This window comes from Macaca nemestrina, chromosome 4, assembly GCF_043159975.1.
Source record: "Macaca nemestrina isolate mMacNem1 chromosome 4, mMacNem.hap1, whole genome shotgun sequence".
Classification (NCBI taxonomy): Eukaryota; Metazoa; Chordata; class Mammalia; order Primates; family Cercopithecidae; genus Macaca; species Macaca nemestrina.
In genome coordinates, this window is record NC_092128.1 from 35,241,779 (window position 1) to 35,258,194 (window position 16,416).

The 16,416-nt window shown below is 36.7% G+C and overlaps 1 protein-coding gene across 1 annotated transcript; it reads right to left on the reverse strand.

Moving 5' to 3' along the window:
* Positions 1–293: 293 nt before the first annotated feature.
* LOC105474989 (hyaluronidase-1-like) lies at positions 294–15,174 on the reverse strand. The gene is given in 5 exon segments (XM_011729953.3): positions 294–349; positions 352–757; positions 8,700–8,789; positions 13,394–14,344; positions 15,000–15,174. Coding segments are annotated over 4 exon segments (1,446 nt in total). The 5' UTR covers positions 14,303–14,344; positions 15,000–15,174; the 3' UTR covers positions 294–308.
* Between the last annotated feature and the right edge of the window lie 1,242 nt (positions 15,175–16,416).

Sequence of the window (16,416 nt, forward strand, 5' to 3'; positions counted from 1 at the left end):
ACAGTCTACACCACCACACTCAGCTATTTTTTACATTTTTTGTAGAGATGGGATATTGCTATGGTGTCCAGACTTGGTTATTGCTTATTTATCATTGTTCATTTTCCCACAAGTATTTAAGCTCCCTGAGAGGAGGTATATTCAATTTATTTTCCCTATTGCCTTGCATGAGGTAAACACCCAGTAAATAATTGCTATTTCAATGAATGGCATCAATGACTACCTTTTTTATTTTTATTTTTTACTTTAAAGTCAATACATATTTTGGGAGAAGTTTGAGGTTGAAAAAAATCAACACTTGCTACTGTTTAGTATTTCAAGGAAAAATTGGCATTGTAGTAAGGGCTAAAAAAATTTTTAGCAGGATCACAGGAAAAGCCATACTGAGAAAAACTAATAAATTGAAGTTAACAGTAGGAGCCTTATTCATCTCTCTTAGGAGATCTGAAGAGTGATCCTGACAAGATGGTCCATGCCAGCCGTAATAGCAGTGACACACAAATCCCTTCTTCATGGCTGTTATTGTCTTCTGTTTATTGTGTTCAGAAATGATGAATCTGAAACTCTTGTTTAGAACATATTTCTTACCACTGCTTTCAGGCATATGCAGATAGAAGGAGGACTCAGGTGTTTTTCGAATACATCTTCCATGATTGTTACATAGACTCTGACTGCAGAGCTTGGCTGCCGATGTCACATTCACAGCATAACGGCCCAAAGGCCCTCGGATAGATTGTTGCATAGATAAGCAGTTCTCCTGTAGGAAAAACAGAAATCTACTTAAAGCACTCTCAAAGTGTGCTTCCATTATCCAGGCAGTATTAATGCCTGAAGTTTTGCATTTGGTAAGGCTGAGGAGGAAGAGCATTTCTGTGGATTAGCTATTTAAAGGAGGGACTAAGCCTTTATAGGGTCATGTGAGCATGAGCCATGCCTTCAATTGGGAAGACTATGAACCAACCAAATTCATATCATTTCCAGGTGAAATGATCTCACAGTGTCCCAGTAGAGACTGGTCCTTAATGTAAAGATATATTTGTAGTAATACTTTTAAAAGATATCATTAATATGGGGATGGTTTGTTAAAATTTAACTTCACTTGTGAAACATTTTCAATGCTGATACTCAATATATTTTAACATTAGGTCAGATTTTTCAAAACCTACCAAGTCATCCTATTCTTCTCTCTACCTCTAATGAGATAATTCTCCTAAAGTTGATGAGTTCTCATCCACATTTTTATAACTTTACTAGGGGTGTGTGTGTGTGTGTGTGTGTGTGTGTGTGTGTGTGTGTGTAATTATGAACAAGAGGGGGTATTATTTTGTGCTTTTTAATCATTTACATACATATATCATGTAGGATATTTTTGCAACTCGCTTTTTGAGCTTAACATTTTCCATTTTTTATGTTGATGCATGTAGCATTATTTCATTTTAATTGCTGTTCAGTATTTCATAATATAAATATAACATACTTTACTTGTCCATCAGTCAGTTTTTAGGACGTAGAATATAAAAGATCATTATTTACACGAAATGCTAGTGTTACTTGTACATTGTATATAGGGTCCAATGATAGTAGGTAAGAATGTCTTCCCACAAGTCTACCATTGGGTATTTCATTGATGTGTCCACAGAATTGGGCTTTAACTTTAGGACACATTTCTGTACATTAATGATCATATTGTGCAGTTAGGATGGGCAAACCTAATTGATATGATGTTATCAGCTAACCCAGAAGAGCCTGGCTGGAATCTTGATAAATGTTTGCCTTGATCCACACAGGTAGGACCATGGAAAAATTCTAGTAAATTAATTAGTAACATAAATTGAGTTTTCTATTAGCATTTAATTATTTATTTTATCAATATTTAAACTCATGCATAATTTAAAACCAATTAAGCTTAGAACAGTGGGATATTTTCTCAGTGAGAGGAGGTCCCAGAACTGTGACTCCATCTGGTAAAGATTTGGGAGATTCAAATTGAAAGTCATAAGGCAGAATAAAGCTCTTAATTGACAGGTAGTTGAACAAGGCCAGCACTTTGGCAATAGTAAATTCTGAAGATCATGTGAGCAATATTATTTGTTACAGACACATTCAATCTGCGGCAGTCTCATACTATATTTAGAAACACACGCTGTTTTTAGTCAGGACAAGACTCCTTGTCTGAGGCATCTGAGGAGGTTTCTAAGGAAGACACAGTAAAATAAAACATCAAACAATTGAAGCAAAGGAAAGAAGAGAAAAGGGCGGCTGGGAAGGAAAAAAGAGGAAGGACGAAAAAGCAACCAAGAAAGACAGAGGTCAGGAGGAGTCAAACGAAGACAACATAGAACACTGGCAAATATAATCAACTTCAACTTGGGCATTCCCTGTTCTGTCACAGCCGTCCTCCTTGCAATACCTTCTTCACTTAGCTTCCAGAAGATCACATCCCTGTTTTGTCCCCAACCTCACTAGATGTTCCTTCTCAGTCTTCTTTACTGGCTCCTGTTCATCTTTCCTACATTTAACACTGGAGTGCCCCTGGCTTAAATCTTAGACCTCTTCTCTTCTATAGCTGTACTATTTCACTGAATAAACTCATCCCATCTCATTACTTTAAATACAATCCCCAAATATGTATCACCCAGACCTTATCCCTGAATTGATTGTGTACCCACCTACTTACTTGACATCTCTGCCTGGATGTCTTACAAGCATTTCAAACTTAACGTACTCCAACATAATCTACTGACCCTCTTCCCAGAGTTCCCCATCTCAGCATAAGCCAACTTCCTCTTTCCAGTGCCTCAGGAGCAAAACCTTGGAGTTATTCATCACTCCTTTTCCCGCTTACAGTTAATCCATCAGCAAGTCCTTTTCAGTCTACCTTCAAAATATATCCTGAATTCAACCCTTGCTACCATTCTGTTTCAGGTCACTAATAGCTCTCGCCTGGATGATTGCCTCCCAACTAGTCTCACACAATCTGTTCTAAATACAGTAAGCATACATATGTTTCTCTCTATAATTAAGTAAAATAGGAATCAACAATAAAAGAAGTAGACACAAAAATCCTAGTTTTTTACAGATTAAAAATACCCTCCCAAGTAGCAATTTGGTCCAAAAGGAAATCTTTTAAATTACAATTTCAAATTAATTAGAAAAATAAAAACAACTGGAATACTACATGTTAAAATATGTTAATACATCCAAAGTAATTTTCAATGTCAATGCCTAGTCATAAGTGCTTTTTTTTACTGGGTGATCCAATTATCAAACCAGAAACAAGGCATTTTGGCATTGGCTTTCACCTGGACTCCCATTCAGCTATACAGCAGTGTGCACTAGTAGCTGATGGGGTGCTGAGTGGCACGCTTTCCACTTAAGCTTTTTTCTATGCTTCCTATTCCCTCAACTTTCTGCATCTTCTCAGTCACTTTTCCACTTTTAGAAGCTCCACCTTAGTGGCTACCTGCTTCATTGAATCAGTGCATTTCCTATCTCTGTCTATTATCAGAAGCTGGTCACCAATTTCCTAGAACCCAGCAAGTGATATTCTACCTATTATGGCAAACTTTCTTGACTTTCGGTGTATCTGGAGCGTTCACTAAATTTCTGAAATTAGCTTCTAATTTTAAATCTTTATCCAAAGAAATGTGCACCTTTTTGTGGAAGTTTATCCTCTACTCTGTCTTTGGATCTGAAAGAAATGTCCTAACATTTTAAAGCATGCTAATACTAGATTCAAAAGTAATACTTTTTATTGCAACAGCTTTGATTATTTAACATAGAGGAATAAAATAATAAATTAAACAAGCATTCAATTCAAGAACTTAGAAAAATAATTTTTTAGAAAGCAATCTCATGAAAAGAAATAATAAAGATAAAAGTATAAATTTTTGAATTAGAAAATTGAATTGATAAAGAGTGGGTCTTCAAAAAAAGAAAACCATCAAACACTTATATCTGACAAGCCTAACTAATCAAAAAAAGAAGAGTCATGATTGATTGATTGATTAAGTGGTTGAACTCAGTCTCCAATTCATTGATAATGCATAGCTTGAAGCATCTACCCATTGTTTCACCCTTTGTGAAATGGTTGGTTCTTGAGGCATGGTCAGCCCTCATCATAAAACTATTAGGTGTGATTATATCCACCCTAAACAAAGATACTCCCAGATTACCACCCAGAAACCAAGGACAAAGGCCAGATCTCTCTTTGGGAAAAGCCAGATTCTTTATAACCCATTGTCTCTCCATCTCACTACCTCCTCTTCTATTTTACTATGAAAGTTTTGATTATATCAACCTTAATTATTGCTTCTAGAGTTGGATTTGTCAGCCTTTTGGATGTGATTCCATGACTATTTCAGCTGCTCTAAGGAAAGATGATCTGTATTTAAAGATTCACATCAGGAATCTAAAAGAGAATTTTGTCTATGTGACAGCTTGGATTTAATCAGACCATCCCAAATACATGCTTCAATTAGGAGAAACCTGTTAAACCATTTATATGTAATGTGGTTAAAAAAAGACAGGAACTTTACATATAATTTATAAAAATGTGATATACTACATAAACAGTAAGAAAAATTAAAATCATATGACCATCTTACTAGATGCAGAAAAAGCATTTTTTAAAAATTTAACACCCCTTCACAGTAAAAACTCTTACAACAATAGGTATAGAAAGAATGTATCACAACATATAAAGGCCATATATGACCAGCCCATAGCTAACATCATAGTCAATGATGAAAAGTTGAAGCTTTTTCTCTAAGATCAGAAATAACACAAGGATACTCAATCTAATCATTTCTCTTTTATTCATTTTAGTTTAATTATTTTCCTTTAAGAGATGGAGTCTGTCACCCAGGCTGAAGTGCAGTAGCACAATCATAGTCCATTACAGCTTTGAAATCCTAGGTTCAAGTCATTCTCCTGCTGTAGCCTCCTGAGAAGCTAGGACTACAAGCACACACCAACACACCTGGCTAGTTTTTTCTTTTTTACTATTTGTAGAGATGGTGTCTCATTATGTTGCCCAGGCTGGGTTTGAACTCATGGCCTCAAGCAACCTTCCTGCCTCAGCTTCCCAAAGTACTGGGATTATAGGTATGAGCCATCTCATCCAGCCAACTCTGACCACTTCTATTCAACATAGTACTAGAAGTCCCAGCTAGAGCAATTAAGCAAGAAATAAAAATGAATCTGAATTTAAAACTATCCTTGTTGCAGATGATATAATTCTATATATAGAAAATCCTAAAAACTACAAAAAAATGTCATAAGTAATAAAGAAATTCAGTAAGGTTGCAGTATACAAAATCAACATATACAAATTAATTGAATTTCTATTCATTAATAGTGAGCCATCTGAAAAGGAAACTAAGAAAACAATTCCATTTACAATACCATTAAAAATAATAAAATCCTTAGGAATAAACTTAACCAAAAATGTGAAAAACTTGTACATCGAAAACTACATAATATTGATAAAAGGCGTTAAAGGAGACATAAATAAAAGATAACTTATGTTTATGGACAGAAAAACTTAATGTTGTTAAAATGTCCACACCAGCCGGGCGCGGTGGCTCAAGCCTGTAATCCCAGCACTTTGGGAGGCCAAGACGGGCGGATCACAAGGTCAGGAGATCGAGACCATCCTGGCGAACACGGTGAAACCCCGTCTCTACTAAAAAATACAAAAAACTAGCCGGGCGAGGCGGCGGGCGCCTGTAGTCCCAGCTACTCGGGAGGCTGAGGCAGGAGAATGGTCTAAACCCGGGAGGCGGAGCTTGCAGTGAGCTGAGATCCGGCCACTGCACTCCAGCCTGGGCGACAGAGCGAGACTCCGTCTCAAAAAAAAAAAAAAAAAATGTCCACACTGCCCAAAGTGATCTGCAAGTTCGATGCTATCCCCATCAAAATCCCAATGGCAATTTTTACAGAAATAGAAAACAAAAAACTAAACTTTATATGGAACCACAAAAGGCCCAGAAGAGCCAAAGTAACCTTCAGAAAGAACAAAACTGGAGGCTTCACATTTCCTCATTTAAAAATACATTACAATTCTACAATAAATAAAACACTATGTTACTGGTATAAAGGAAGATATACAAGTCACAGGAACAGAATAGAGAGGCCAGAAGTAAACCCACACATATATGATCAACTGATGTTTGACAAGAGTGCCAAGAACACAACAGAGAAAAGATAGTCTCTTCAACAGATGGAGCTGGGAAAACTAGATATCCGTATGCCCAGAAACGAAATTGGATCCCTATCTTACACCACACACAAAAGTCAATTCAAACTGAACTAAAGACTTACTTAACATTAGACCGAATACTCTAAAATGCCTAAAAGAAAACACACGGGGAACGCTTCTTGACACTGGTCTTGGCAATTATTTCTTAGACATGACACCAAAAGGACAGGCAAAAAAAACAAACATGGACAAATGGGATGCATCAAACTGAAAAGCTTTTGCACAGCAAAAGAAACAGCAGTGTGAAGAGATAACCTATAGAATAGTACAAATATTTCCAAACCATATATCTGATAGAGGTCAATATCCAAAATATATAAGGAACTTCTATGACTCAGCAAAAAATCCAAATAACCCAATCAAAAATTAAGCAAAGGACCTGAACAAACATTTCTCCAAAGAAGACATACAAAGAGCTAACAGGTATACGAAAAGATGCTCAAAATCATTAATTATCGGGGAAATATAAATCAAAACAATGAGCTGTCACCTCACTCCTGTTAGGATGGGTATAATTTAAAAAATAAAAGATAGCAAGTGTTGAAGTTGTAGAGAAGTGGGAACCCCCAAATCCTGTTGATGGGAATGTTAAATGGTACAACAGCTATGGAAAACAGTATGGAAATTCCTCAAAAAATTCTAACTATAACTACTATGTGATTCAGTATATATGCATATACACTTCTGGATATATAAAAGAAGTGAAATTGCAATCTCAAAGAGATGTCTGCATTCCCATGTATATTGCAGCACTATTCACAATAGCCAAGAAATGGAAACAATCCAAGTGCCTGTTGACAGATAAATGAATAAAGATAATTCACTATATACATACAATGAAATAGTAGTCAGCCTTTTAAAAAGAAGGAAATAATGTCCTTTATAACAACCAGATGAACCTGGGGGGGCATTACTCTATGTGAACTAAGGCAGTCACAGAAGGACAAATGCTACATGATTGTACTTAGGAGGTATCTAAAATAGTAAACTCGTAGAAGCAGAGAATACAGTAATAGTTGTAAGGGGCTGAGGGTGGGAGAAATGGGAAGTTGTTATTTAAAGGTTGCAACTTTTCAGTTATGCTAGATAAATAAGTTAGAGATATGCTAGTTCAGTTCCGCTAGATAAATAAGTTCGAGAGATCTCCTGTACAACATAGTGTCTATAGTTAATAATGTATTAAGCAATCCAAAATTTAAGAGGGTAGATTTCATATTAAGTATTCTTATAACAAAAGAACAGAATAGATTGTTAATTTTTTTTTTTTTTTTTTTTTTTTTGAGATGGAGTTTCACTCTTGTTGCCCAAACTGAGAGCGCAATGGCGTGATCTCGGCTCAGGGCAACCTCTGCCTCCCGGGTTCAAGTGATTCTCCTGCCTCAGCCTCTTGAGTAGCTGGGATTACAGGCATGCGCCACTATACCCAGCTAATTTTGTATATTTAGTAGAGACGGAGTTTGTCCATGTTGGTCAGGCTAGTCGCAAACTCCCGACCTCAGGTGATCCACCCGCCTGCGCCTCCCAAAGTGCTGGGATTACAGGCGTGTGCCAACGCGCCTAGCCAGAACAGAGTAGATTGTTAATAAATCTTTATATACAAATAGATTTTTCTCCCACATGCATTTCTATAACAGGTAATCAGCAAAGTAAATAATCATTTTGGGGCCGGGTACGGTGGCTCACGCCTGTAATCCCAAGACTTTAGGAGGCCGAGGTGGGCTGATAGCTTGAGGCCAGGAGTTTGAGACCAGCCTGGCCAACATAACAAAACCATGACTCTACTAAAAATACAAAAAATAAGCCAGGCATGGTGGCACATGCCTGTAGTCCCAGCTAGTCAAGAGGCTGAGTCACGAGAATCCCTTGTACCTGGGAGGCAGGGGTTGCAGTGAGCCGAAATTGCGCGACTGCACTCCAGTCTGGGTGACAGAGTGAGACTGTCTCACCAAAAAAAAAAAAAAAAAAGAAAAAGAAAGAAAAAATTATTTATCATTTTTGGAGCATCTGCCCTCCTTAGTGCAAATGAAATAATTTTTCATTTTTAAAATTTATTATTTTTTGTTTGTCACATATATATTATGCCATGTAATCTACCAAAATCCTGCAGAGGAGGTTTTATTTTAGTCCAGTTTTTTAGTTGGAGAAGCTGAGACTCAGAAATGTTAATTAACATGCTCAAAATTACACCCCTAGGACATAAACATCAGTTTCTCACTTAGCTGCCTGATTAGAATGATTGCGCTCTTTCTACCCTTCTACTAACCACAATGGCTGGTATGGAGTAGATGCTCAATGTTAGAGCCTGTACTTTTTGAATTTCACTAAGGTCATGTAAGCAGATAATCAGCAACCATTTGACTCTGATGCAAAAAAAAAAATTTTTTTTAACCAATCTCAAAAGTGTATTCAAGTTGCTGACAGAGAAATCCTTGCTTACCTTTGAAGCAGAATATTCATATCCTCCCCACAATATTACTCCCGCTGCCCCCAATGCAGCACTTTCGCCAATTGTATGCACTAAGTCCTCCTGGAAAAGAGAGGTATCAGGAGTAGTTTCCACCAAGTCAAATTTTGTCACTGATAATGCAATAATAAGACTAAACCCCTCAACTGTGGAAAGGAACACATTAATAACGATATCTTTGTTTCTAAAACAAAGGACTATACCACAGGGTAAATACTGCATGATCTCAGATAGAATCTGAAAAAGTTGATCTCACGGAAGTAGAGAGTAGAATGGTGATTACCCGAGGCTGAGGTGGTTAGGAGGGAGAGGGGATTGAGGAGATGTTGGTTAAATAACATATAATTACAATTAGATAGGAGGAATAAGTTCAAGAGATCTATTGTATAGCATGGTGTCTATAGGTAATGACAATATATTGTAGTCTTGAAAAATGCTAAGAGAGTGGATATTAAGTGTTCTTAAAAATAACTGTGAGGTCATGAATTTGTTAATTAGCTAGATTTAACCTTTCTACAATGTCTATGTACCTCAAAACATATTGTATATGATAAATACATACTACAATTGTATGTGTTGATTAAAATATAAATTTTAATACACAGAAAAAAAGCATGTCTTTTAAATAAAGCTATCATACAAAAAAATAAAACAAAAGACTATAGAAGAATTGGAAAAGGTGATACTGCCTTGGATTCTTACATTTACTTGAGAAATATTTGCAATGTTCCAGGCAATATTCTAAACACTGAGAATATAAAAGTGAAATAGATTTCAATTCCTGTTCTTGAAGGAATGCTTTTTAGTCTAATGGTTGAGACAGACATATAAACAAGTGACTACAATATAATAAGATAATTTTCATATTAGTAGTACTCACAAGGCACATATAAATTAGAAGTGCCTAATACTTCATGGAAGAGTCTGGGAAGGCTTCCTTGAACAGGTTAAATTTCAGATGACTCTTGGGAATGAGAATCAGTAGACTCTTGAGAATGAGTATGAATTCACAAGACAGTCTAGAGAGAGCAGAGTTTTATATCCACAAGGGAGAATAAGAGCAGAGACTCAGATCCAGGCAAAATCACCGTCCATCCGGAGAACTCCCAGCACTTCCTTGTGGTAAAGCGTACAGAATTTGGTAAGTAAGAACATATGAATTTCTATGTATAAACAGAATCCAAATACAAACATAAAAATGCTGTTTTAAAGTGTTAAGACAACTGGCCAGGCGCAGTGGCTCACGCCTGTAATCTCAGCACTTTGGAAGCCCAAGGCAGACAGATCACTTGAGGTGAGTAGTTCGAGACCAGGCTGGGCAACACGGTGAAACCCTACCTTTACTAAAAATACAAAAATAGCCAGTCATGGTGGTGCTTGCCTGTAATCCCAGCTACTTGGAAGGCTGAGGCAGGAGAGTCTCTTGAATTCAGGAGGCAGAGGCTGCAGTGAGCCAAGATCCTGCCACTGAACTCCAGCCTGGGTGACAGAGTGAGACTCCATCTCAAATAACTAAATAAATGCAAAAATTTAGTGCTGGAAAGACACAAACTTGCAACTTTGATTCTTTTTTCTTTTTGCATATAAAGAATGCATTGGAGGCCCGGCATGGTGGGTAATCCCAACACTTTGGGAGGCTGAAATGGGTGGATCACCTGAGGTCAGGAGTTCGAGACCAGCCTGATCAACATCGTGAAACCCCATCTCTACTAAAAATACAAAAATTAGCCAGCGTGGTGGCACACGCCTGTAATCCCAGCTACTTGGGAGGCTGAGGCAGGAGAATCACTGGAACCAGGGAGGCGGAGCTTGCAGTGAGCTGAGATCGCACCATTGCACTCCAGCCTGAGTGACAGAGCGAGACTCCATCTCAAAAAAAAGAAAGGAATGCATTGGAGGGGAAGGTCAAGATAGTACAGGCAGGAACACCAATTAGGAGGTGATAGAAATAGTTCGGTGAGAAATGATGATGCCTCAACAAAGGTAGTGTCAGTCCTTGTAAAGCAGAGGGAACAGATTGAAGAGTTATTTGGAAATAAAGATGGGTAAGTTTTAGTTACCTATTGGATAATGGGAAGAGGAGAAGGGAGGCAGCCAAGTGACTTTCAAATTGGGTGACTATGTAGATTACAGTTCACCAAGATAAGAAACTGAGGATGTTATGCTAATGAATATAGGCCAAGAGCAAAGAAGTAGGAAATAGGGAGAGATGGGAGATAAAGGGGATGACAGATGGAGCAATCTGCATTCTTTTCTCCCCTACAAGGTATGGAGAGTCAGAGATCCAGTGCAAAGGTGGAGTGCTCACAGACTGCAATGAGTCAATTGTCACACCACTGTAAGCTTTCCTGAGTGGTAGGAAGGTTTCAGCAATACTGGTATTTATGTTCTGCAATTTGTCTAAGTAATACAATAAGAAATGAAATCTTTCTTCCGTTATACTGACTAGTATCACATTCCTTAAACCTAAATGTAGTCACTTATTTTAATTGAGACACTCCTGAAGGCAAATACCAACCAGAACTGGTTTTTAAAACATGCATTGGAAAGTTATGTTACTTAGACAAAAGGTGAGAAAAACCCATACTGTTTTTTGATATGTGATACATGGAAGGCAATAGGAAAGCATTAAAACAATTCAATATAATGCTCAGGTGATTCTATATATTTTGGTGAGTGAAGAATGCAGTCTATTGATGTCTAAAGTAGAGCTCAGAGGTGATACTTAACCTATAATTTACTTTAAAAGTCTAATGTACCCACAAAAATTAAAAATAAAAAAGATTAAAAAGCCTAAAAGCACAAAAAATAGGAAAGCAATGAAAAGCTTTTATGAAAATGTGTCTCATCTCATTCTCCCGTTTTCTCTCAAGGTGAACTCTTTGACTGCATGAATTATTATTATTTTCTACTGTTATTACTAATAACATGTAATTCCTGACACAATGTAGGCACTCAAGAATTTCTGAATGAATAAATATAACTCAGGTTTTTTTCTGAAAAGGATTTAAGAACGTAAAATGATTTGAGAAAGCTGGCATCACTTGAGGAATATCTTAGCAAGAAGACTTTGGTAGGCATGACTGATATCCTAAAATACCTGGACAACTGGCTTTTGAAAGAAGGATTTGATGTATTCTATGTTGCACCAGAAGGTAGAATTAGAACTAGTGGTATGAAGTTATTGGAGGCAAAGTAGATTAAATATACTCAAAAACTTTCTAGGAATTAATATTTCCCCCAGACGGCAGTTTTCCTTCTAATGTAAGAAGCGCCCCCATCAAAAAGTGTTAAAGTAGAGGCAGGATGAGAAAGGGTTTTTATTTAGGTAGGAGATGGGTTAAGTGCCCATGAGATTCTTCCAAATTTTTGTCATAATGCTATGATTCTTTTCCTTCTAAATTTATTGAATGATACTGAGTAATCCTGCAATGTCAAGTCTAATTAATAATATTTGGATTTTATTCTGAAATATTTAGGAAGAATTGCTACTGCTTTTCAATGGTTTTAAATGGCCTTATCTCAAACCTAAGTGGTCTACGAAAGCTGTGTATTGTCTATACAACAGCTTTGCTTCTGTGTTGGGTACTGCCATAAAGAATTGTTGGCTGTCAGGTGTGGATGGAGATTTGAAGGTTTTCTTATCTAGCCACCCATCCAATGATTGAATCCTTACGATAATGTCCTATGTGACAATCTAGTTCAAGTTTGAACACTTGCCATGTCTTCAAACTTATTATCTTCTAAACAAGCTCATCCCCACATCTGTAGGCTTCCAGCTTTGTGTTCAGTCTAAAGACAGTATCTGTCTCCTTATATAAACCAGTTTTAATGCCTTGACAATAACCACTCGATTGCACTGTAGACTCTTAAAGACAAAATCAAGAGAATCTATGTAATTTTTTCAGTTAGCCTAGCTAATTAAAACATACAAATGCAATATAATGAGAAATGTAGCTGGTTAATAATTTACCCCGAGCTCTATGTTGTACGTTTTTGATTTGGAAAATTGCCTTTTCATATTAAGAAGTTCGTTCTAGGCCGGCTGTGGTGGCTCACCCCTGTAATCCCAGCACTTTGGGAGGCTGAGGCGGGCAGATCACGGGATCAGGAGATCGAGACAATCCTGGCTAATATGGTGAAACCCTGTTTCTACTAAAAATACAAAAAAAATTAGCTGGGCATGGTGGCGGTTGCCTGAAGTCCCAGCTACTCCGAAGGCTGAGGCAGGAGAATGGCGTGAACCTGGGAGGCGGAGCTTGCAGTGAGCCCAGATAGCGCCACTGCACTCCAGCCTGGGCGACAGAGCGAGACTCCTTCTCAAACACAAAATAAAAAATAAGTTAGTTCTAAAATTTCTCTCTGGTTAAAATTACTCTATCTGTTACATTATTTAAATCAAGTTTAACATCTGTTCTGTAGGAAACTCCTGTGAATGCTAAGCTGGTAAGAATCATTATCCAAAAGTGTTAAGTGCACATCTAATTGTCAGTGACATTTTTCAGTGCTGAGTTGACATTTGAAGAAATATACATGCTTAAAAGAGAATAAGATTGTGTTGCTAAGGGAAAATAAATATCCTAAAACATTTATGTGGAGGCTTTATACAGTTATTCTACAAAATTTCCATTTAAAAAAAAAAAATGTGAGTGACTGCTTTTCCTTACCTGTGATAGAGCTTCAGTACTATGCAAATAAAATGGTCTGGAAAAAATAAAAACTGGCAAAACATAGTCATGTCTAGCCATTTCAGCAATCCTCATGGCTTCTCTCACCCGATAGTGAACAAATTTCAAAGCATTTAAGCTTGACTTCAGTATTTTATCCAAATATATTGAAGGATAAAGCGCTGCGCTTTTCTCCCACAGCCACAGGAGTTGGTCATTGCGGAGAATTTCATCATTCGGACAATTACCTGTGTACGTCTCTGGATTTATTCTGTAATCATAATTGTAGCAGTCTGGGTAGAGATAAAAGCCCCATAAACATTTTGGTCTCATTTCTAAAGCCAATGTGAGAGTCACGTTCATGAAATTTTTTCCAGCATTTTCAAATTCCTCTCGGGCAACTGTTTCCACTTTCATTTCTGACCAATAAGGATGATGGTTTCTAGTGAAGGCTAAAGAGTGGTTGTTATATATTATTCGGCTGCCCCGATTTCTATCCCATTGGGGTTTCCAACTTTCCCAGTCAATAACAACAAGTCCTTCTGATCTCCACCAAGGGACTGCTTCTCCGATGTCATCAGCAGCTTTCCTAAGATGTTCAGAAAGGCTCACGTTCTGCGGTATTCCTCCATTAAAGGATTTTCCATCTTGAGAGAAGTAAGGGTAATACCCTAATTCGTTTGGATAAATTATGGCAATTTTTGACCCACTCTGAGTCTCTAAAGGATTTGATATAATGTTAAATACTTGAAGATTCATATTCACGTTGAAGAAAGGCATACAGTACATTGTTGGGGCTGCCCAGAGAATGCTGAAAGGCTGGCTGTCGATCACCGGAGGCATTGCTGGTTTGAGGGCTGCCTGAGTTAACAGGATGAAGAGTGGCAGCACTCCTAACCAGCCACCCATGGGTTACACATGGCTTGAGGTTTTCAGCATTACAGCAGTCTCCTTAAAAATAATAAGCAAAATATCATACATAATGGAGTCAAATGTCCCTTAAGTTTTGTGGTATACAGTGAATAGACCAAATATTTTAAAATATCTTTCAGGTTTTATTAACATCTAGGCCAATATAGATATTATAGTCTATATATGGATATTATAGGCCAATGTAGTTTCATCGCAACAAGGGAGGATGAGTGGGGCTTTTTTTTTTTTTTCACTTGAAATGTGAAAAAAAATCTAGTCAATAAAAACTATAAAAAGTTTCACACATTCGTCAGCTACGCAAACTCTAGCTGCTAGCCATTCTGGTTTTAATTTCCTACGATTCTGAGTACGCTAACCAAACCTTCTTGTACTGACAAGCCTTTGCTGGGTGTAAGAGGAACTAGAAAAGAAAGGCTGAATGGATTGTCATATCTCCTTATTGATTACTCGCAAAGTGACTCCAAGAACATGCCCACTTGAAAATTAACAAATATTGGAATTTTAACTAATATTAAATAGAACAAAAAGAAATAACTAACTGTACTAACAGTAATACTTTACATGCAATTTAAAATGCACTGGCCTCAATGTTTGTTTTTAAAACAGAGAGCAGTTACCCTTGGAAACAGCATAGGCTGAAATAAAAAAAAAAAACAAGTAGAAATTTAATTACCCTTTGTTGATTATGGATTTTGGTGCTATCATCTTCTCTTAGATATATAAACAAGCCTAAAATCCTATTAGTTCTTTAACTCCAGTGGTTTTCCTATAAAGAAACTGGATTGTATATTCAGCAGTTAAACCCTAAATAAACCTTGTCTCTTTAGGCCCCTCTAACTAGTCCGTTGGGACAAAAACTGCCAAAGAATCTTCCCAGAATATAAGGACTATCTAATAGTTGATGCATTCCAGCCAACAAGATATCATCCTGAAAGCAATATGGTTGCAGTTATATATCAAAATTATCTTATCGTATGGATTTTTTTAAATAAAGGAATTTATTTTAAACAGATTTTTCTCTGATATAATTAAACTCAGTTTCTTTTTAAGAGTCATACATTGTTTCTCATGTAGTTCTTGGTGTCTTCATTTAATGTACTAAATTCAGGAAAGACACCAACCAAAATTGTACACTAACTCTCACAACATAGCATCCAAAGTTTGTAAAGAAACTTGAGTAAGTCGTAGGCTCTCTGTACACTGAATTTTTAAGTTGACAAATGTGAATAATAATTTACTCTTTTAAATAAACTGGATATTACTGAGATGATTGCCTTCATGTGGAGTGTGTATTGTAGCACCAGATGAATCTCTAAGCTATCAGAGATGGTTTCTCTCCCATCACTCTTCTCCAATCATGAGATCTTAATTTGACTCCCATTCACCCACAAAAATATAAAAGCAAATCTTCTTCATTCTTTATTTGTTGTTCAGGGAAAACGTAAGAATATCTACTCTCCATAAATATTATTCTTTACCTCCCTCTGGTCATGACTGCACATTGGGTACATATGCCTAATAAACTGACACCCTTGGGAAAAAAAACACCTTTTTAAAATGTCATATCGCAATAAATTTTTTAGAGTCAAAGGGCCTAAAAATACAAAATATCGTGCTTTAGTAAAATACAGTTACAAATTTCCTCTTCTAGGAGGTTTTCATTATGTTTTCCGCGTATATAAATGATACACAATCATCTATTTTTGTAGCTAGCCTATGGAAAAATTATTTTGGCATTATTTTGGTTCCTAGTCTACATTTTATAACAAACTTCTACTACAGTAACAAAAATATGCATTATAATTGTATGCATTTTTAAATATAATGAATTCTTTCTACATGCTACTTACTGAGATTTTATGTTTTTCTAGCCATTTCTATTATTCAAGGTATAAAACTAGATCTACATTTTTCCACTTATAAAATATATATACTAATACATACATATACATATATACATACATACATACACTTGAATGTTTATTCAACAAATCTGATATGTTTCAGGCAAGTAGCTAGGTCTAGCGAACCAGTGGAGAAAGCAACATAATTTTACACATTGTAAAAAGGTATAGATACCAGCCAGACGC